Here is a 23,340-nt window from a genome sequence, read left to right as displayed (position 1 = left end):
TTAGATAGAAGTACATAATTGAAAAATTATTGTTTCTGATAGCAAAATGACTAGCAGGCCTTCTTGAGATTCCCCCGTTTGTTGAACTTCACCAAGTACCAGTTATAGTTAAGTCCTGAACATGTGTGCCAATAAGGGAGTCTGAATCAGAACTGCTAGTTTCAGTATAACTGAGTTGATAAGGTGGATAGAGTGTCACCATACTAACACTTTGCATATCCACTGTTAATAGTCATCTTGCCCCATATCTGCATTGTTCTGTAGGTAGGGCTTGCATCTGCTGAAACTTGGAAGGCCTCTGATCTTAGTGTTTAAAAATAATCCCCAAACAAAACCCCTCCAAAACACCAACAAAACAACAACAAAAATGTGCTAAATCTAAATGTTTTACTTAGCTTTAACTCTGGTTTGCTTGAAAGAAGCACCTTTTCAATTATGATTGCTCATGAGAGGTCAACCTGTTAAATCATTCAGAAATATTTGGAATATTTTAAATTGTGGTTAGTTGTATTAAGCTAATTGGGATATTTGAGTGATGCAGCAGGGGAATCAACTGCTGAATGCATTGCAGTTTCTCTTTTTTTTTTTTTTTTCATTCTGTTCTACTTTACATTACTGTTGAGGTTTATTATGATGGCTTAGTGAGTCTGACCAAAAACAAGATCAAGATATAAAATATCTTTGTTAATTTTTTTTTTTTCATCCTGATAGCAAACCAGTTAGCAGTCAAGCATAAATTTTGTTGTTTAGTTTTTTCCTTGGCTTGATTTTCCTATTGGGTTCTCCTTCCTTGAATGGAAAGAATAGAAAGAATGGAATGGAAGAATGATAAGGTAGATACCTGACTGAGAGATGACTACTAGGTAAGGATAGATCAGGAAAAACTGATATAATGAACCAATGCTGTCTTTACATTCCTAAAGTTGGAGATTTTGTCCAGATTACAAAAGGAATATATTCTTTTTTGATCAACGTTACTACTAGTAAACCGTTTAAAATGGGGGCTTGCATTTACATCTACATTTTACATACGCAATTTAAGAGCTGTTCTGTACTCCTGGGTGCTTAATGTGCTGTCCTTAAGAATCCCTTACTGATACTGATTTCTCTTCACTCGTTTCCTCTTTTGTTGTTATGTCTCTTCCCCCCACCTGCAGCTGCGCCAAGCACAGCATGCTCTTGAATGTCGGAGAGTGCAACACTCCTATTCAGCATTTTTTCCTCTCTTACTGGTTCCCTATGTAGATCTGGATCTCAGTGTGACCGAAGCAGTGCTGCCTTTGGCCTCTCTTGTTTCTTTTTTTTCGGCTTTGCCTTAATGTTTTTTCTATGCACTGTAGTGTTGTTGCTACAATGTGGGTTGGGGACAGATAATGACCATTTTCTTTATGCCTGTTACAGCTGACAATTCAGATTGTGTGTGTTTGTTAAACAAATTTGCTCAAGTCGGTGCTGTGATATGATTAAATAGGTATATTTGTGGTGTGATGCAATGGGAACAATGAACCTCACTAATACTTCTCTCCCCTTTCTCTGCTTCAGATAGTCGTTTGGAAGAGATACAGTGACTTTAAGAAACTGCACAAAGATCTCTGGCAAATCCATAAAAACCTGTGCAGACATACAGAGCTCTTTCCACCTTTTGCCAAAGCAATAGTATTTGGTAAGCATAATTTCTCCCTGACCTGCTGAAATTCTTTGATAACTCAGTATCTATATATACATCTTGTTTTGCAGCTGGATGGGAAATTTTCCATGTGCTTTCGCTACCCAACTTACTTGTAGGTGTGTTGGTATCACCACTTGATACTTTTATTTATTTTTGTAACAGGGATATTTGTGTTCTTGCCTCCATGTTAGACATAGTAGCCGAGATATCTTTACAAGGTACATTCCCTGTTTTCAGGAGAATAAAGTCTGTATTAGCTTTGTGAACAGCGCTTGAACAATGAACAAAATTTTTCATATATGAGCTGTCTGATTTTTAGTGATGAGTTACAGTAAAGTATCAAGTGCTTGTTACAGAAAAAGATTTTTATTTTAGGAATTGGAGTGCAATTGTCAGTGTTATCTAAATAGGCTTTTGAGATCATTTTTACATATACCAGTTAAATATTTCACCAAAACCTGTAGATTGTGACTCTACAGGAGAAACAAGTGACAAAAAGGAATTAGATTTTACAGGTCTTAACTTAATCCTGATGTATATGTTCTCATGAACGAGCTACGTGTGGATTTCTAGTGAAATGGTGTGACTCCATATAGAATTCCACCTTACCACACATTTTTCAGCGGTGCTGTGTTTATAAAAGAAACTTTTTTAGTGTGTGTTCTTTGTGTTCAGCACAAACTGGTGCTGTTTTTTTTTTTTTTTTTTGGTGTACGTATATATCACACAACATCCATTGGGTTTTTAAGCATTTTTCAATGGTTTTTTTTATGTATTTGGCATATTTAGCATCTCTTTTGATGCACCTACTGAATGCTTCATGAGTGTTTCTGAAGCGTTTCTGAGGTGTTGCTACCGTCTGGAATGGGTTTTGTGCTTCTTGGTGTGCATCTACTGCCTGCTTTCCAGCCTTTTCCCCCAAGCATTTAAAAGTTGTTTTTTCTTCTTAATTTATGGTGTCCGGTAAGTGTTTGACATTTCTTTACATGCATCTATCATGTCGCGTTTGGTTTGGTTTTGGGTGAGCTTTTTGGTTTCTAAAGTGCTTTTGGGGTTGCTATAGCATTTCCATGGCACTTATAAGTTGTTTTAGTCTGTTTTGGTTTTTTTTTAAGCACCCAGCCTGTGGTGGTTGTGATGTTTGTTGTTGTTTTTGTTGGTTTTGGGTTTTTTTTTGCTTTGTTCTTTTTGCATATTTTTAAGCATCTAGCATATTTGGTGTTTTTTTGGCAAACATCTACCATGTACTCTCTTTGTCTAGATTTTTGGTGTAAATTTTGTGCTTTTTTTTTGGCATGGTTTTTGGTTCCTAATGCATCGCTGCAGCATTTTTATGTGGGATTTTTTGTTTTTTTTTTTTTTTTTTTTGTCCAGCATTGCTTAGGTGTAGCTTTTTTTCATGCATATACTGCAGGTTTTTAAGCATTTTTCAGCATTTTTTAACAAGTCCAGCATGTTTGACATTTTTTTTGGCTTACATCTACTGTGTGCTTTGCAAGCATTTTTGAGGCATTTCGAATTCTGTAGAATGGGCTTGGTGATCCTTTATAGTTTGTTGGGTTTTGGGTTTTTTGGGAGGGCGTTTTTAGGTGTGGCTTGGTTCCTAGGGCATGGCTATGATGTTATTTCTGTCCTGGATTTCTTTGGTGGTTTTTTTAGCATACATGTACTGTATGATTTTTCAGTGCATTTTTAAGTTATACGGTGGGACTTTTTTGTGTGTCCAGTATATTTAGTGGTTTTTTTAACATGCATTTGCCATGTGCCTTTTGTCATGGGCATTTTAATGGGTTTTTAATCTTTGGACATCTGTTTGGCATTTTTTTTTTTTTTGCATGAGTCTACCACATGCTCCCTTTTTTTTTTTTTTTAATGTGGTTTTTGACAGGGTTTTCAGTTTCTAAGATGTTTTAGGGTAGGCTTTTGGGTTAAGGCCTCTTCATATCATTTACAAGTTGGTTTAGTGTGGTGGTGTGGGGTTTTTTTTGTTGTTGTTTGTTTTTATTTTTTTATTTTAATTAGCATTCAGCCTGTGTTTATGGCTTTTCTATGCACCTTGTGTGCTGTTTAGTGTCCAGCCTGTTTGACATTTTTTTGAATGCATCTACCATGTGCTGTATTTTCAGCAAAGTTTCTGGTCTGGGTGTTGCATGATTTTTTTGGTGTGGGTTTTGGTTCTTACAGCATTGTCACTGCATATTTGGCTTGACTGTGGTGGTGTTCTGAGGGTCCAGCATGTTTGGCATCTTTTGGCATGAATTTTAATTTCCCATGTGCTCCTTTTTTGTCACCCCCTTTAGGTTTTTGCACCTTTTTTTTGAATGTTTTTGGTTTCTCAGGCATTGCTGCAGTGTTGTTTTGCATTGTCATTTTGTTTATAATGTGTTTGAAATGTACAGCACACTTCAGCATGGGGTTGGCTTTTTTTTTTTTTTTACCTCCTGCTGCCACATGCTTTTTTGTGATTTCTTCCCATATTTTTTTAGCATTTTTAGTGTTCAGCACGTTTGGCATTTTTTGGCACATATCTAGTGCATCCTTTTGTATGTATTTGCACATTTTCAATGTGTTGGGCCTGTTTTTGTTGTTATTGTCATACATGTTTTTGTATGTTTTGATGCATGTCGCACATTTTAGCAACCAGGCAGTGTTTGGTGTGTTTTGACACGTATCTAGTGCTGATTTTTGCAGGTTTTTTGTGTGTAACATATTTTAGCAGTGTTAAGCATGCATCTAGAGCATATTTTCCCACATTTTCTCTGTGTCTCACATTGATATATTTTATTATCCAGCATGTGTTTCACATTTTTTGGCATGCATCTATTGCATCATGTTTTTTCATGTTTTTCCTTTTGTAATGATTTTAGAGTCTTTTAGTGTCTGGTATGCTTTTGGCAGTTTTTTGCATGCTTTCAGCATAAGCTTTTGGGCACCCTAGCATTTTTTGGGGGGTTTCTGTATTTTTATTTTTATTTTTTTTGTTGAGTGATGATTTTTTATTTTTTTAATCTTCTCCTCTTTGTGTGTGTTATGCTTCTTGGTGTGGGTTTTTTTGTTGCTGTTGTTTGGTTAGGATTTTTTTGGTATTTACTATTACTTTGGAATAACCAAGCCTGCCTGTTTGGACAGTGACAAACTGAGGTTGTTTAGTCAGCCTTTTTTCCACCACTTTATGTGACAGCACTGTAATACTGCCACTATCTACTCATCCTGTAGCAGTGTTTGCTGGCTCTTTGCCTTGAGTGATGGAGAAACTGTATGAAACTCCCCTGGAGGCCAAACCTCAGTCTGGAAAGCACAAATTTTCCTTTTGATGCTTCAGGACCAAATACTGCCACTGACATGTAATTTTTGAGAGAGAGGGGTAAAAAGAAAATCAAGATGGAAGAAGGTATTGGCTTCTAATATCTTAAATAATTTTAAATTACCATAAATGCAAATTAGCTGTTTTTATAGTAGCTCTGTAAGCAAGGACAGAATTGAGTGAAATCCTTTCTAAAAAACATCCTTCTTCTATTGTATTTAGTAAAAAAAAGGGACCATGCAGTGTGCATGGTGAGAGAAGGAAATCCACAGAAATATTCAATGCAGTTATTTATAAAAAAGCTCTTTGAAATTAAACAAAACAGACCTCACTACATTTGGATGAAACTGAGCCACAGAAGAATACAGGAAAGTGGAGATAATGTAAAAATGAATTTTAAATGATTGGTACATAGCTGGAAGGAACAGAACTGTCTGACTCTTCAGTTTAAGAATTATTTTTCAATTTACAGCATAAAATTTTACCTTTACAGCATAAAATTTTTCCTTCCATCTCATTTCTACACATAGTAACCGCCGCATGATTTATTTTAATTTAGAGCATTTGTGCTCCGAAAAGTCCTAGTATTTTTTCTACTAGAGGAAAAATAGAATCTTAGTAGATTTTGAGGTTCTGACAAACTTGTTTTCAGTCTTGTTCAGTTAGTGGTGAGCTGCAAGGTCCATCTGTTTTAAGATCTTTTGTTTCCAAACTGCATTGAGGGAGCATTTCTGCAGTGTTTCTTCCCTGTGGTGATGTTACATTTGTTGCAGCTTTTAAACTAGTTACTAATTAGAAGTGCCGGTAGTTGCTGGCAACCGGTTGGTTTTTTATTTTTTGTTGGATACCTGTGCTTTAAATAATGCACCTACATGTTTTTTTGCAGAGAGTGCGCTTTACAAAATGAGCATTGGTGGTTCTGACAGTTGTACTACTTACCTGTAGTAGAAGTGTTAAACCTGAGCAGCATCTCCAGCGTTCGGAGTTTCAGGAGATGGTGTGGAGAACTGAGATGTATTTAAAAACAAATGTGTTGTGCTGTGCTTCCATATTTCTTGCAGCTAAAGACTTGCCACATCTGCAGAACTGAGCTCTGTTGCATGCTTTACACCTCAGCTATTAATACGAATGCAGGTGTGTGTATTTTTTATGCTGTTGCAATAGAGCTGCTTGCGTCAAAGCAGGAAACTTGTTATGGATGTGACAAAGAAATCACCTGACTTTTTCTGTACTTCACTTGAACCTTTTCTACCCATCTTATGGGAAAAAACCCAGTGACCTTGATCTTGGAAATCTAAAATGTCCTAACAGATCCAGTTGTTAAAATTATACCTATTTCTGTGACATGATTAGTGTCCTACCCTAACACGCATCAGCATAATTTCTTCAGTACTTTCAAACTACTTTTTTTGTTGTTGTTGGACACTGTAAGTATTCCCACATGTTAACTATACGTGGGATTTTACCAAAATATGGGTAAATCTGTGCTCATCATGTCTCTTAACTAACAACTGCAGAAGTGTACTCTAGTATTAAAAAAAACCTACAGCCCCCAGCCCTGCCAAAAAAGAAACAACCCCCCTGCCAGGTATTGCTTCCGTGAGTCAGAAAGTCGATGTACATTAAAGTAGCATATTTAAGAACTTGGTGTCATGTACAATAGGAAGTCTTGTGAGAAACTAACTGAAACATGAACACAAACCTTGCCAGGTATTTTGTTGTTCAAGTCTGCTCCACAGAATTAATTGTGGATTCTCTTTACAGGAATTTACATTTGGCTTTCATGTATATAAGAAGTTTTGAATGGATCATCACTGGAGGAATAGCAGAACTGTGCTATTGCACGTGTTGCTTGCTAAAATTGTAGCTGACACTTCTTAAAAGCCCTGGAAAGACATAGTCCTATAATGAAGTTTACATGTGTCTGAGAGATGTAAAGAATAGCAGAAATAATGTGGATTTAGATGAAGGATGACTTTTTGAACAGTCATGCTATGTAAGCATCTTTGAACATCTCATTGAGAAGGGTGATAATGAAAGTATTGAGCAATACAGGAAAGTATGAAAAAAGGAAGAGGGGGAAGGACTTAGGCAGGGTTACCTGGGAATTAAACTGCCGGCAAGATGGCAGCTAGTCTGTGAACTGAACCAGTACTGAATTATGCTCTTCCTTCCCCCAAGGTCCTCTAGTTCTATAAGTAGTTGTCCTGATGGTGTATCATGACGCTGCAGGGCTGGAAAATGTGACAGTGAGTGATGTTTCAACAGCTCTGTTCAAACATGTATTTTTATTTTCTTTTTTAGCTCAGCTTCCTAAGAAACTAAGACTTGTGTAACTGTGCTCTCAGAACGGAGAACCTCTTACTCATGTGGCTAATATCAGCTAAATCTGAGAGTGAAGGTGGTTGCAAATGTAATCATATTTCTGCAAAGTCTATGAAACAGCAGCTGAGTAAGAAGAGAGCATGTGCTTTGGTGCTGGTGAAGGCCAGGCAGGCTCAGCTCATACCTGTAGGTTTGTAGCTGCCTGGCAATAGGGGAACACACACTGGGTAGCCTGGCAGTGCTGATCCTGGTGTGTGCTATCTGGGGCCCAGTGGGAGTACTGAGAAGATGTGGATAAGAAAAATTAGTTTTTATTGGGTTTGATGATAACTTGGAACAGGGAGAGATTCTTGGTAAATGAGGAAACATATCTTACAGAATTACTTTCTTGCAAAAGTTATCTGTTTCTGGTGTTGTCGCATGTTTACTTCTTCACGATTGATTTTGTATTGCATTATAAGTGTTCGTGTTATTTTGTGGATTCATTTAACTGGCCCATGCTGCTGTGCTTTGCTGAGAGAAGTTGTTTTTTTTTTATTTTTTTATGTCCAGTTTTGCATGGAATGAACCAAGAGCCCTAATGCACCCTCAGTGTTGCTCTGAAGACATAGGAAGTTTGATGAGCAGTTTAATAAAGCCTGATTTCAGTGTTGTCACTCAGTGTGGTAGCATTGCTTTTGCCTTCTTTCTGCTTGCTTGTTGCTCACTCTTTGTACAGCTGATCATGTTTGTGCAGCTGAAACGGCAGGGTGAGCAAGGTACGGAACCAATCAAGCTGAAAATTAGCCCAATGATGTCTTTTCTTTTCTTTCATGGAAAAAATAAGCCCCAAAAGCTTTGTTTGTGATCTTGTGAGTATGTGTGTGTCTTTTTGGTTTTATTTTCTTTTTTCTGGTACCGCATGGGCAGGAGCTATTTACTTGAAGAATTTCTGGAAAGAATCCTGCTTTGATACTTTCTTCTGGGATTATTTTTTTGCTTGCTCTAAGTATAAATGAATTTTGCTTTTGTATTCAATGTTTCTTTTGTCCTCTTCAAAGGTTAATGCCACAGAGCTGTCACAGGTGGTTCTTATTTTTCTGGTCATGCTGTTATAGCAATACTGTTTCTTGCACTTGTCTTCCCAGTCCTTTTTTTCCCTCTGTATAGCGGTTCCAATATCTGTTCTATTCTCCTTCAATTATTACTGTTAACCTCTGCCCTTTTTCTTTTGTAAACTTGTAACTATTTCAACAACAAAGTGATGTTGATATAAAAAGCTAAAATAAGTTATGTGCAATTGTGAAGGATGTGAATGTAAGGTAGCAATCCAAGGGTTTTCTCCTGAGAAGCAAATCTCTTCAGGTGAACTGTGGGATTGTTTTTTAAGTATGTTTTTTCTAATTGGAATGTTTTGGGTGCTGGGTAGGGAAAAAGGAAGGCTCATACATTTTAGTAAATGAGCTGCTTTCCGGCTCTGTTTACCTCTTGAATCCAGAGGGAGATGAGATCCTGTCTGCATGGAACTACTTCAGAGGAAGGCTTCAGTGCCTGGTGGCAGGGCTTCACCATCTCCCTTACACTTTGTCTCCTCCATAAATGGCACCTTGGAATTGATGATCTGTTTGGGGGCTTTTAGTAATACTTTGTTTACTATCTGCTCATATTGTGCACTGTTCTTGAGAATATGTGAAGATTGCTCAGCTCCTTACAGGATTTGGGCCGTAATCAAGGCTGACACTGACTGGCATATTGTCAAATTGTGCATGTATCATTTATTGTTAGATAACACTGGACATCCGTTAGTGTCTCTTGGCTAATCAAGAGTGTTGCCTCACATATTCTTACGATGAGAGGGCGAAGGATTCTTGTCGTAGCTGCCAGCTTTCATCATCCGAGTGGATTGCAGAAGACGGGACTCTAGGGACAATTGAGAATAGGAAGTTTGAAGATTTGCTATATTCTCCTGAAGCGTTGGAGTGACTTTCATAGACTCAGGGCATTGCCTCCAGAAGGTTGCTTTTGTCTCCTTTGTTTTTTGCTTTTCCGTTGTAGTTATTATTGGAAAATAAATGTGTAGTTATTTCTAAAACTGTCAATCTGTGTGTCTCTTCCAGGGCGATTTGACGAGACTGTGATTGAAGAAAGAAGGCAATGTGCTGAAGATCTGTTGCAGTTTTCTGCCAATATCCCCGCTCTCTATAACAGCAAACAGCTGGAAGAGTTTTTTAAGGTTGGTTAGCATTTGCAGAAGTACTTGCTTCTTACCGATGTAAATAAAATATAGTGCTGATTCTGTTTTACTTTATAAACTGGGTGAGAGTGAGCTGAACTGACATGCTTTGTGAAGGGACTGGGGGTTTTCCGTTCACTCTAGAAATGTGGCTTTAAAAAAAACCCCATGCCACACCCTTACAAGGTGGAAAGTTTTACAGGAACTTCAGGTGAAGGGATTCAAAATTTATTTTTTCATTAAATGATGAGCAAAACCTGTGATGATGAATCTAGGTGTTCAGTAGGGAAGTAATAAAATATTGTCATTGTTTCTGTATTTTAAGTAGGTGTTTATAGTTTCAAACTAAAGGAACGAAGACTGTTTAGACTGTTTCCATATGGTCTCTTATGGACTCAGGTCCATGACAACAAATTTGGCATATAACTAGTCCAACATGCTGCGTGTACAATGTCCTGAAAACCACTCTCCATAACGTATCTAACAATACATTGATATGGACTTCCTCTTTATTACAGCTGAAGCAGTTTGTTTTCAGTGGTTCCTTCAAACCTCTTTGTTTTCAGTAGCTTAGTCTAACATTCTGCAAACTCATAAGCATAAATTTACATGTAACAATAATAGTAACTCCCTGGAATTAAGGAAATACTCATCTGGCTGAGATGGGACTTAAACGTATGAATGTGTTAAGTATATTTAAATGATACATATGCAAAAGCAAAATTACACTGAGGCTTAAAATTCTCATTTTCATGATCAAGTTATTGCAGAGTTCTTTATAATACTTAAAATAATTTTCTTTAAGCATTAGTGGCAACAATAAGTGGGAGACTGGGTTAGAATATTTTACTTTTTGGTTAATTTTCACTTGCATTTTTTCAGTTCTTTGGAAATACTTCTGTGTTTTTGGGTACTTTTTCAGAGCTCTCTTCCGCCCCTTTGCTTAATAAAAGTATTACTTTTAGCCTCCCAATGGACCTTTCCTGGCTTTGCAAGAAAATGAATAAAACTAGAAAAACGTTAACTTTTTTAGGAGCAACTATGTCTACAAGGGGAATTATGCAAATGTAATAATTGAGGCTCATTTGTTAGCTGATGTGGTGTTATGCTTTCCTGTAGGAGAGCCTTGGGTTTTGATCAGCTCAGCCAGTGTCCTTTAGCTCTGTTCATGAGTGATTTTTGTTCATTTTCAGATTTTTGTGCAAATAGCCGTGGAGAGAGAGACTTGGACAATAAATTTTTAGAAACAACTAAAGGGAGTGCTGTGTGTATCAAAAGAATGAGCTGGCTAGGTTGAAAATGTGCTGGGCTAGTTCAAGACAGATTAGCAGTGTCCGTATGTAACACAGCCTTGAAAATGGTGCAGTTTCTGTTAAAGTTACATGGAAAGTGTGCTCCCAAGATTTGAAGCAGAAATTTAAAAAAACCCCATGTATGTGGTTTCTAGTGCAAGTAATTGTTCCTGTTATTACTTCACTTGTCCTTGATTCCTTTCAGGCTTGAGAGGGAATAATGTGTCTTGGTATCTTTGTCCAGTCTTGACTATGACTGAACTCAAGACAGTGGGTCATGGGTGGGACATTAGTCTGACAGGCAAACAGTCCTGTGTGAGGGACCTGTGAGCTTAGGAGCACCACTGAATGGCACAGACTATAAGTGACACAGGACAGCAGGAACATGATTGTTCTCTTCCTGTTAGATTTGAGTGTGCAGGCAGACCTGCTGCACAACTCTGAAGTTGCAGTGGGCTAACAGTTTAGATCAATAGACAGCCTGTGGGAACCAAACATGACCTAACTAAAAGTCCTTGTTTAATTTTAGAGGCTTATATAGTTTATTTAAATGCATTAACTCTAAAGTAACGGAGCATTCACTGGTTAGGAAATTTAATTTTGACTATCACTTCTATATAATGAGAATTTCCATAGAGCACAGCAGCTAAATAATTCCTTTCCCTCTTCCTTTTCAGGGTGGAGAGGTGCATGATGGCTCTGAACTGATTGGTCCTGTTGAGCCTCTTTCTGACTCTGTGACTGACAATCTGTCTGACTGCAGCTCTGAAGGTTTGCTTTCTTCTCTCATGTGTCCTTACAGTGTGCTCTGTTTTAAAGCAGCTCGTAAATGACAAGTGCCATATTTGTTTATGGAGTGCTGCCATCCAGTTTATGTTTGCTTGGTATGGCAGATATGTCAGAGCTGGGATTAATGAAAGAGAGCTTGGGATCAGCAGAGCTCTGTCTGCACCTCTGGAAGTTTGCTTCTAAAGATGTACATGCTGGCTTTGATCCCACATGTAGAGTAATTTTAGTGGCACTTCACCTGCACTAAATAATAGTATAGCTGTAAGGAAGGGTCAGTCAGCCCAAATAAATATTGTACCGGGGCTTCTTGCCTGCCTCTGGAGGCTGTGCTAGCTTAAACTTCCCTGTGTACCATGCAATCTTTCAGATATTTATGCGTTCCTGAGTTACACTTGGTCCTTATGATTTCTAAGAAATTCTTCTCCAGTCCTTAGGTTTTCCATTGGAATTGTTTTGCACTCGTGTATAAATACACATTATTATAGAAACACTCGTTATGCTTATATGAGAGGGGATTTTTTCTTAACTATTAAATGTCCTCTGGTTTTTCTGGCGTAGAACTTGCTTTGATAAAAAAATGCTTGAATAATGAAAACTGCTTGTGTTTTCTAATAGTGGTAATAGTGGTTGTTTCTTTTTTCCTTGAGGTTGTATAACTTACCACTGGGATCTCTCTGTGTCAATAATTTTGTGCTCAGTTGTACAGTATATTATATATGAGAAGTGAGCTTTGCATTTTATTTTGTAGTATTTTCTATGATGTTTATGAACTAATGTTCTCATTTCATTCTGTGAAGGGAAAGGCATAGAGCTGTTTAATTACAGAGGATAGTTATGATAAATACCACTAACTAGTTTTAAAGGGGCATGATTTCTGTGAAATATAACATTCTGACAATGCACTCACGTTGCACTGTGCCTTATAAAAGAAAAAGTGCTTCTATAAGTGCTTAATGTGAACGTTTCTATTCTTTATTCACAAGGGCATCATTTTTAGAAGAAGAAAATCACTTCCTTTATGTGAGATTAAATACTGAAAAGAAAAAATGCTGTAAAGTAGAAAAATTCTTTGATACCTTTCTGAATCTGCTGGAGTGCTTTTACGGGATACTTGCAACGACCATGAGCACAGGACTTCAAGATGCTGAATGAGACTTTTGTGGAGTTATATTTTCTAAAAACCTATGTGTCGTCCAGCTCATTTCTTCTTATATTTGAAACCAGATTTTGGAGGGGGGGGAGAGCCGGGGACAGAAGGAAACATTGTCTTTAAGGCCTCTAGATGGCAGTGGTGGCAGTGGCAATACTCTGCCTTGAGTCTCCTCCCTGCCTCTCCTCAGGGCTTCCTGCCTGCGTCTGATTTTTCCCAGTCTGATTATGATAGTTAACTGTGACTGGTTCACTGTGCTATGTTTTGTGAGCGTTCAAGGGCCTCCACGTGGGCACTGCTCCTTCAGGCTGTTGTACTGAGAAGTATCAGACCCAGTTCCCAACAGGTGCTGCTGTTTGCTTTTAAGGGTGGGTCGTGTTTTCTCTCTTTTATCTGTTCTTTTCAGACGAAGTTATTTTTGTAGCAGGTGTGCACATTAATGGTAGGAGATGCAAACTGACAGTAGCAGAAATGTTTTTGTACCAAAATAAGCAACAATTATCTTGCTTGTAAAAATGTTTTGGCAGTTCATACTTTTACGAAAATCTCCTTTTCAAGAGGCCAGGTTACCCAGGCTTTCCAAAAGTTTTTGGAAACTGTGTTTACTCCTAAGATTCCTCATGAAATTTCATAAGGCAGAGACAAGAACAGAAACTTATTTTCAATTTCAGCCTTATTATACTCATCTGTTATTCCTGAAAAACAAGCGCTTTGTCTTCCTCTCTGAGTACATGGGATGACGTTCAAATGTCCAACTTCCTCTCCATAAGTCTTTCTATACCAATTATCAGATTCTTTAGAGCACTTCATCGGGAAGCTAATTTCTCTTTTTATTTTTACCCCCCTCCTTTTTTTTACCATGTATACATTATCTTCCCAGAAGTAAGCCTGTGCAGTTCAGACCCTTCTCACTCCATGAGCTGACTGGAAGCCCCATGGCTGTGGTTGTGTCGTGCCAGATCTGGGCTCTAAACCTGACCTTAAGAAAAGTTTATTAGCTCATGCTCTGTGCCATACTAGCTCTGTTTGGACAGCTTTTGGTCAGGTTGGCTACAAGAGAAGAGCAAATGTAGTTTTGTGTGGCCTGTAGGGAAGGGAACTTGAGTCTGTGTGAAATCTGCTGTGTGGATGGATACTAATTCATCTAGTCTGGGTGGCCAGAACAATCTTCCCACAAACCCCAGCTTTTCCATTCATGCTCTCTATTTAATGCACCCTTTATCCACCAATCAGCTCTGCTTCCACCACTTAATTCCTTTAAATGTAATTGAATTCGAAGTCCTCCACACCCGAGTTTTGTTGCTGTCCCTAAATTGAGCAGGTGAAGGGGCCCATTATTATTACCCTAGTTAATGTATCCTCTGTCTTCCTCCAACATTTCTGTTGGGAGTTTTCCTTCTTCCTTGCTAGATTTGGGGCTACACAGGCAGTTTTCTTCTCTGCGTGGACACTTCACTTTATGTCCTTTCCATGAGAAGATCAGGAGCATTGTCTTCTGTGTGCCTTGTCCCCTCCTCTCAAGTAGTCTTGGGTCACTAAGTATCACTGTCCCTTGCTTTTCAGACAAAGAGTGGCTGGTAGTTTGTTCTCCTTCATGTCTGTTTCCTCTCACTCATGTTAAAGATACTGCTGGCTTTTAGAAAAGCAGTATTTCTACAGTGCCTTCTTACTCCTCTTCTATAAATCGTAAATTCCCTATAACTCTACATTTGCAAAATGAACAAGAAAGTGTTAGTTGCCTTCGAGTCAGCTTCTTGCTGCTGCCACATACTTTTTGAATATAAATCAGAACATGTTACCTGGAAATGTGGACAAACTCTTCATTCAATAATACAGGAGAAAACAGACACCAGGTTTTAGATTAGAATTTACTTTCTCTGTGTGTACAGATAGCTAAATGTCTTGACCTTGTTGCCTGTTTTATTGCCTCAGTGGGCACATGTGCCAAGTGATAAAACAAACTGCTACTTGATATCCAGGTGGCACTGCCAAATTCGTGGGTAGCTCGGTATGTCTCATGCAGGGTACTGTTCTGGAACGACATACTTGATACTGAAAGCTGACTTCTTTTTTTTTCCGTGGTGTGTAGATCCCAGCCTTGGAGGCTCTCCTCTTTAAGGTCTCCTTAGCTGTAAATCATCAGGGCAATGAGAGATAGGGATTATGATCCTAGTGCTGTTGAAATTAGGTGAGTTGGTAGGTTTGAATTGCCCCCCCCCCCAGCAAACATGCGTGTTTTGTTTTTAAAATTGTGGAAGCAGTGAGAAATGGCAAATCTAATACCACTGTCACAATTTTAATGGTGTGTTACCAAATGGGTATCTCTGATAGCCAGTCAAAAAGCAGGTTCATATTATGTACTTTTACCTGTAGGAAGGTTGTGCTCTTACATTTTGATGGCAAGTGCACGTGTAATCTGCTGTACCAAAGGATGTCAGAAACATTTTTGTCGTTCTTGTTCTTTTCAGTTCGGAAGGATTTAAGTGGGCTTGACGACGTGACACTTACGAGCCAATCGGAATGTGGAGGTGAGATCTAGAAGTTGTTTCTGTTACGTTTGTGGAATTTAAATAGGCATAATTGAAAGTCATAGTTGAGTGAATGCTTTTTGTGGATGATAATCCTTATGGAATGAAATGATGTGTGTGTAAAATATCTTTGTTGCCTTTTATTCCCAAATAACCTTGCAAAATTCCCGTGGTTTAGTTACTGAAGGTCAGCTTGCAGCAAAGATATACTGACTTGTAGCAAATGTAAAATTAAATGTGTTACCTCAGATTTGAGTGAAAGAGGTGTTACCTAATTCCTTTTACCACGTGTCAGCAATGAAAGAAGGCTGTGTGTGTTAGATGGGAGTTAAGAATACTGCATGATACATAAGCTGACACTAACTGTGTTAATTCAAACTCCTAATTTACTGTTTTTGGATGCTTCCCCTTGCTGATTTAAATAGTATGTTGGGATTTCTTGCAACAGTAATTTGGCTCCTGCTGATTGACTTTTCTAATAGCACTCACACAGAAAGGGTTAGTTTTGTAATTTTCTGAAGCCCAGTGGTGAACTGGCTTTGAAAGTTTAAGTTGGGTGTTAGATGTTGGTCTCTTCATTCTCAGCACTAAATTCAAGACCCCTTGCTCTGCAGAGTTTGTAGTTAATTTTGAAAAGCATGTTTCTATAGGTACTAAAAGCTTTTTAAGGCAGAAAGCTGTCTTAAACAGACAGGGAGTTTCTGGGCACGGTCTCAGGAAGCTGCATGAATGAAAAGAAAGCTAAATCTTTGGAAGGGATAAAGAATTTTGAAGGTTCCTAAGGTATATGAGAGATCTGAAGTAATGGATGCCTTTCTGACTTTTAGGCTTCTCCAGTGACAGCGACCTGATCTCTCTGACAGTCGATGTAGATTCTCTTGCTGAGTTAGATGATGGAATGGCATCCAACCAAAGTTCTCCCAGTAGAGCTGTTGGCCTTTGCGTTACTTCTGAACCCCCAGCACAAAGCACGCTGGCACCTGAGCAGAAGTGGAGAAAACCCGAAGGAGAGAGGGAAAGCCATAGTTTGTTTACTGGAAGCTTAAAACCCAAGCCAGGCAAACAAGATTACTTGGAGAAAGCAGGCGAGTTAATAAAGCTGGCCTTGAAGAAGGAGGAGGAAGAAGATTATGAAACTGCCTTAAGCTTTTATAGAAAGGGGGTTGATCTGCTTCTGGAAGGTGTTCAAGGTATGGATCTTCCCATTATGTTTGTCTTATCTTTGGCTGTGTGTATTTGTTTATGGCATTTCCTTAGTTAACATCAGCTTACTGTGTTGCAAAGAGGTGATATGAGATGCAGAATGATGTGTGCTTGGCTTTCATGTACTTGATAGCTGTGTGCATATAAGAGAGGGAAATCTTTCTCTCTAAGACTCAATAGTAATTTAGGGTCTCATCTTGCAAGTGCCAAATATCTCCTCTTTTGAAATTGCAGCACAACCTTTGACTTGCAGGTAGGTAACGAAGTGCTTTGCTCCTGCCTCTTTCCTTTTTATTACCTAGGCATTAATTAATATGTGGCACTTGCAGCGCTGTTGAAACATTATTTAATTTACATGGTTAAGTGAGGATTAATTATCCCCATTTTATGCATGGGGAGAGGCAGACTCAGGTTAGCTTCCTAATCACAACAGGATTAGAATTACTCTTCGCTCACAGCATCTTGTTTTTTCCACTAAACTGTTCTCCTTTTCTAGCTAAAGGATGCATACAAACTTACATACCTGCATTACTGGGGGAGAACAGGATTTTTTCTTTATTAAAAGACTGGCACATTAGTATGTGTGCAAAAGCTGTTGTTAACAGATAGATGCAACTACATGCAGGTTTCTGTGTAGTCTCCTTGTAGCTTGTCAGTGAGGGAGCAATTTTTTTCCCTTCCTTCTCTAGTTCTTGAGAATCTAGAGTGATAACCTCATATATTTGCATTTTGTCCAACAATTGCTTAAGACTATAAAGCACAGGAAAATATTTGTTCTTTCCTGGAGTGAATTCAGGGTCTGTGTATTGTGCTTCTGTCCCACACAGATCAAATGAGTAAGATTAGAATTGTGGCTTTGTTTGACAGCACACAGCACAGATGCATTATGCTGCTCCAGATTTGAACTTAAATGTTAATGTACCAAAGCACACACAAGCAGAAGCCTTTGCTGCATCTTGGTGTGATGCACAGCAGTGATCCAGGCCTTCTGAATAATTCTAGGAATGGAAGTTACCTGCTGAGCTGATTTAATGGGTTCTGGCAAAAAATAATTGATGGGTTACTGGTGAGAACTAGAAGTGAGGGCCAAGATATGTGCATAGCCTTTGCTTAAAGTGTCTTATACTTTTTGGCAAACGTAAATCCACCTCTTTCTTTTCAAGTCTCAGTGATGTCAGTAGGGTTGCTGCTTTGCTGCTTGTTGTGACTTTTCAATAGCATCCTGTCTTTTCTTGCCTGTGTTGTCAAAATGCTTTTCATTCTTGATGTTGAATGTGCTGGCAATCCTTCTGTTGGAGAGCCCAACTATTCTTTCTTTGCCAATGTACTTTTTCATAGACCTGTTACGGTCTTCTGAAGGATATCCTGTTTTGTCATAATCAGTTCTGTCTTCCTGCCATGATGCAAGGCTGCCATGATGCAGTTTTGAACCGACACTTCAAATTTCAACTTCAAAAGCTTCTTTATTAAACAGTTTCAAACTGTTAGGGCATGAACCCAAGTCAGGCTATCGTACGTCCCTTTTGCTGTGGTAACCGTTGTGCATACTTGAGTTGTGGCAGTGGTTAAACAGATTGGCTTTGAATCTGTGGTAATCGTTATGGTAATATGTTTACCTTGAAGTTATGAAAGGCTTTTCTTGCATGTGTTGTAGGTCACTTGCCCAACTGATGCATATCAACATGTTAAACCAGAGTGGGTTGAGCTTCTTACTTGCATTTCCCAGAATTTCCTCCAAGGACTTTTGCTTTTTTGCTTCAGAGTAGCCATTCATCCAGCTCCCTCAGATGACTGTTAACCCTTTTCTCTCATCCACTGGTATCCATGCTTTTCAGGCTAGGAAGAAATTCAGGGTGTCTTAGGAAAGTGTGATATTCTGCTCTGTTTTCTTGATACCACTCAAATAGTACAGGCGTTATTAATAAATATTTAGTGGTACCTGTGTGTGTATGTAGGTGTTCCTGATGGATGAAGAGACATGTAGCCAGCACCTGCAACTTTTCCTTTGCAGTGCCTGACATTCATCTATAAAGCACAGAAGAGGGAATAATGGCAATAAGTTGCTTTTTAACGGGCATCTTATCCCTTGTGAACATTATTGTGCACAGGCTAGATCCTAGCAGTTAGCTCTTCTTTTTCATTTCTCTGTGTTACCCTTCATGGCTGTGAAGGTGGCAAGCAAATGAATGTTCATCCTCTGCTGGACACTTGTACTAGATTTGGGTAAATCCAGCTCATTTTGTGTCCCATTCTCCTTGGAGCTTCTGCAAGCTGGCAGGGAGACAGTGATGCCCTCTTTATCACGACAGGGCTGATTCAAATGCCTTCCTAAAAATATATGCCTTCTCAGGATCTATGAGGACAGTAAAAAAAAAAACAAAAACTCAAAAGACACACAAAACTTTTTAATGTAGCTACTTTGTGAAGGCACTACGTTTAGCATTGATATGTGATAAAAATGCATTGATATGCAATAAAAAACGACAAACCCGTAATGTAATCAGTTATTTAAACACCCCTGGTTATGTATTTCATATGGATAATAACATGCTCCTTTCAGAGATAAGGATGGTGCAATTATTACACAATACTTCTGGTCTTCTGCCGTTGATTATTTTCAAGCTATTTTGTCTAAATAAGTATTAGGAACAGCTGAAAGTGAAACAGAGTGTTCATACATACTTAGACCCGTGTAAAGTGTCATTGCTTTTCGGTGTGCAGCCGTAGCAGAATGTGTGGCCTGTGGAATGGGCTGCAGGTGGCTTTTTGCATTGAAAACGGTAATACAGATTTTTGCCACGTGGTGGCACCAAGGAAATAGAAATCGACACCGAAGAATTGGAATCGGGGAAATGCAACCAGCCCGCGGAGTGGTGTGGGTGAAGAAACATCACCCATCCTCTGTTTTTGAAACTTTGAGTTTGAAACATTGCATTACCTCAGAAATGTAATACATCTGTAAGCTCGAGAGATGTATCCAAAAACTGAGCTCCTTTAGGCTTGGTACAAGGTCTACTTACTTCTCAAGGCTGCCTCATCAAAATCGTGTTCGAGTAAGTTTCTGACTACAAGTTTATAGACCTCTGTTGTTTGTTTTGAAGTAGGTGGCTTCTGTAAAGGCAGTGGGAGCACACTTGAACCCGTTATGTTCCTGATGACTTTCCAGCTCTCTGAGCTGATGGCACTAATGCTGGATGAGGCGGGTGTCACATATGCTTACACCAAAGAAATGACCGTCTTGGCTTTGTTTTCAGCTGTGTGCACATGCTCTCAGAAGCGTGGTAGTGTTAATTATCCTGTGCAAGGTACATATGTATTTTCATTGCTGCGTGCAGAGTTTTGGAGCTTTTGGAAGACAGGTCTGTCAAGGTTGTGTGGGATGGTTAAACAATTCTCCAGGAGCTGAAACTGCCTAGAATTCTAATTTTCAGCCTTTTTAAGCATACCAAGTATACTAGGTGATAGAAACTTTGGCTCACAATTACAGCTGTTCCTTTGTTTTGTTAGCATGTCAGAGCACTTTGAGGTCAATGCATTGCTTCAGGCCTAGTGATGGAAAAAAATGCACTAATCAATAGCAAGCCACCAACTTCTAGGCTGGAAGTTAACTGTGTTTTATGCAAAGTAGTGCTTTCCCTGACTTTGGTATAGGGCATAGTTTTCATTAGGACAAAAACAGATCATGAGGCTGAAATTGTGGAAAGAATTTTTTGTAATAAAGGAGGGAGTCCTATTTATATAAATTGCTCCTCTTTTTCAACTTCAACTATTCTTCAGTTATATCCATTATGGATCTGTGCAATCTGAGCTGTGTGAGAAACACAAAATTAATTCTGTTGCTTATTGCTAGGTCTCAATACCTTCAGGCACCTGATGAAGCAACAATACTGCACAATATGATCAGTCTAATTCGTGTAGAAAAGTACAGGATCTCTTCCAGGTGGTTTAGAAAGCGAATATGTTCGTTGCTGGTCCATCCATATTGCACATTAACATCCGAAGGGAGATGATCCATTTACTCTCTCAGAGTTTTGGAATGTTTGTTTTCACATGTGTAGCAGCTGTGGCTGGGCAGAACGAATATTTATTTGGTTTAGACAGCATGAACCTTGTTGCATGAAGTATGTGATTCCTCTTGAGTCACAGCAGCCACAAACTGTATTCCAGGTATCTGTGTTTTGTGTTAGGTATCTACAACTTCTAAGTAAGCTGCTAGTGCCTTTGAAAGCAGACTGTGAATGTCAGTTTTTCACTGCTTTGTGCTATTTTAATGTTTATCCAGTAAACAGAGCTGGAACAAAAATTACACAAATTACTGGAACCTTGCTAAAATGACTTTGACTTTTAACCCAGAAATGCATATACAATGAAATGCTGGGAATACTTTGGACAACTAGATGATATTTTTGGATATACTGAAAACAAACCAACTTGTGTCTAATTACTGGGATTATGATGGGCTATGATTTGAACTTGTGATGGAGCCAGGGATGCAAACAGGAGCATGCTTGACAGAATGCCAAGAAGACAGTACTTTATGAAAAGGGAAACGGCCATGGCATTCCACCAGCGTGTTTCTGGCTTCCTTTACTTGTTTGTTGAATGACACTTATGAAGACAACTTCTGTTACCACACAGTAGCTATTTTAAATTCTTTTCACTCGTTAAGTTCTCTGAGTAGTGTTTCTCATTGATAGTAACAATCTCTTAGACACTTCATGAGCTATCCACTAGATGTGCCTGACTGGAGCAACATCTTTAAGGAAACAACAGACCTGTTTTTTGAGAAGGTGCACTGGGGTGTGAGCTGATGTCTGCAGGGAAACCCTGAACGTTGTGCTGGACCTCACAGGGAAAGATTGGTGACAGGTTGACTGATGGAACTGTAGTTCTCCCCTGCCTGATCTCAGACCTCTGTGCTCCTGTGGTATATCATCGCTTGCCTTATTTGCTGTTGTAGTTTTATACTTCCACTGAGGCTGGAACCAGTCAAGTTCCTGCCCTGGTTCCTACCTGAGGAGCCTGAAAACCATCTCTGTTTCCTGCTATTGGACTGTGGGGATGCTGTAGGACTATTTGGGTCAGCTTTTTAAGCAACAATACAAAGTGCTCCCTCTCTCCTAGTGCTTCTTGAAATCACAGCTGCTGCTTCAGAAGAAAGGTTTGTGAGAGGACTTGTGTGTTGATAAGCAGCTAGATTAGGAATGGATGTTGGAAATATTGTGGTTGGTGAAAAAAAGAGCCATCTTATCCCAGTGTGCTGCCAGTGATGCTGAAACACATATTATTATGGGCTATGAGCTGTCCATAACTGTGTTGTCTTCCAAGCCCATTGCAGACCATACAGAGCTTTAGACAAGGTCAGTCTTGTAGAATCCATTACTGACCCTGAGATTATCTCAGTTGGTTGAAGCATGGTGCTAATAACACCAAGGTTGTGGGTTTGATCCCCATATGGGCCATTCACTTAAGAGTTTGACTTGATTTGGTTACTGTATATATGCAGCCAGATTCAGCTATGTAAATACTTAAGACAAAGTTCCACTTCGATTGCAAGACGTCTCTGCACCAAGAGGCTGATAAAGGTCTGAGGTTAAATACCTGCTGCACAGCTTAGAGCCTTGCAATAAACGTAAAGGTGAACTGTAGCAATACCTATAAGCCAACATGTAGGGTCTGATGCAGAGATGACTCTGAATGGGGTTGCTTAGCATTTGGCTGTTAAAGAATTAATTAATATGTGACCACATGAGCCTTAGAAATCTGTTTTCTTCTGTCTTCTGGGGCACACAACTAGCTGCATTGGCTTGGTATTCATCTGACCTTTCCAAGATTTCTGAACCTGTCCTCATAGCAGTACCTTGCCAGGTTGCTGCTTATTCCTGGCCTCTTTGACAGACATCTCTTCCTGCCTGCACAGCCTTTTATCTCAGCTGTTGTTAGCCAGCACTTAGCTGCAAAGTGCATTAATCTTTTTTTGACTGTTGCTGTGTGGAGTTTCTGCCTCCCATCAGAAGACCTAGTAGGGTTGACACACTTCTTCCAGCACATAGTGGAGACAGAACAGACTGATCTGGGTTACAGAGCCGCTTCTGTCCTCAGGTGAGGAAATTGAAGTCCCTGGCTGCAGAATTAAATGCCTCAGACAGTGTAGGTGAATTAAGGCAAATTACTAGCTGGAATAGAAAAATTGCATAGGTATGTTTAAGGGCACGATGCTGTATGATAATCAGTGCTCTGATTCCTCCCCCCAAACAGTTCTTGTATATGCAGCTTCTCTCTTTTCACGTCCTCCTTTTCTCTTTTTCTGCCCTCTTTCTCTCTTTACTCTTCCAGTATCTTAAAATAGCCCCTCTAGCTTCAGAGCTGCATAGAAGAACTAGGATAGGTTTGATCTCTACAAGGCCTGCCGCTGGCTCTTCTGTTTTAGAGATTTTTGTGATTGCTCAGGGAAAGATACCATTTCCCATAGTAGTATATAAAAGTACATATGAATTGTATTTAATACATAAGTATGAGAACTATTAGACTGTCAGGATTTATGAATCTCATAATTGGTTTTTCATCTGCCTTTTTCTTTTTTCCCCCCCTGTAATACTTTATGCTTCAAACTGTTCTTACTTGTAGGTATCTCTGTGCCTGGGTTCCCTCTGCTCTGAAGCAAGGAATGTTTTTGGCTGTAATTCATATTTGAACTTGTCCTTTTAGTTAAGAAGGAAGAGTGCAGAGAACTTGGAAACTTCTCTTCTGTGGTGGTGGCCTGAGCAACTTCTTTCCTTGCTCTGTCAGTGCTTTCCTCCTGTTCCTGTGGTGCTTGCGCTGAAGGACCTGCTGATACTGTCACCATAGTGTTTTTTCATCTGTTCTA

At 39.1% G+C, this 23,340-nt stretch overlaps 1 protein-coding gene across 7 annotated transcripts in view; it reads left to right on the top strand.

Moving 5' to 3' along the window:
- Nucleotides 1-23,340, top strand: part of RPS6KC1 (ribosomal protein S6 kinase C1) — an 88,253-nt gene that overhangs the window by 7,658 nt on the left and 57,255 nt on the right. For 5 of the 7 annotated variants that reach the window (XM_017811735.1, XM_017811734.1, XM_017811730.1 and 2 more), the window contains 5 exons: nt 1,543-1,663; nt 9,395-9,510; nt 11,480-11,573; nt 15,210-15,269; nt 16,097-16,459. In XM_017811735.1, the coding sequence (XP_017667224.1) occupies nt 1,543-1,663; nt 9,395-9,510; nt 11,480-11,573; nt 15,210-15,269; nt 16,097-16,459 (754 nt within the window). Of the gene's footprint in view, nt 1-1,542; nt 1,664-5,968; nt 5,988-7,469; nt 7,489-9,394; nt 9,511-11,479; nt 11,574-15,209; nt 15,270-16,096; nt 16,460-23,340 lie in introns of those variants that run through there. The other 2 variants (XM_017811737.1, XM_017811736.1) reach the window with 2 other exon arrangements.

This window comes from Lepidothrix coronata, unplaced genomic scaffold, assembly GCF_001604755.1.
Source record: "Lepidothrix coronata isolate B3197 unplaced genomic scaffold, Lepidothrix_coronata-1.0 Scaffold33, whole genome shotgun sequence".
In the NCBI taxonomy this organism is placed as follows: Eukaryota; Metazoa; Chordata; class Aves; order Passeriformes; family Pipridae; genus Lepidothrix; species Lepidothrix coronata.
Note: the sequence above shows the minus strand (reverse complement) of the source record. Positions and strands in the feature narration are given on the sequence as shown.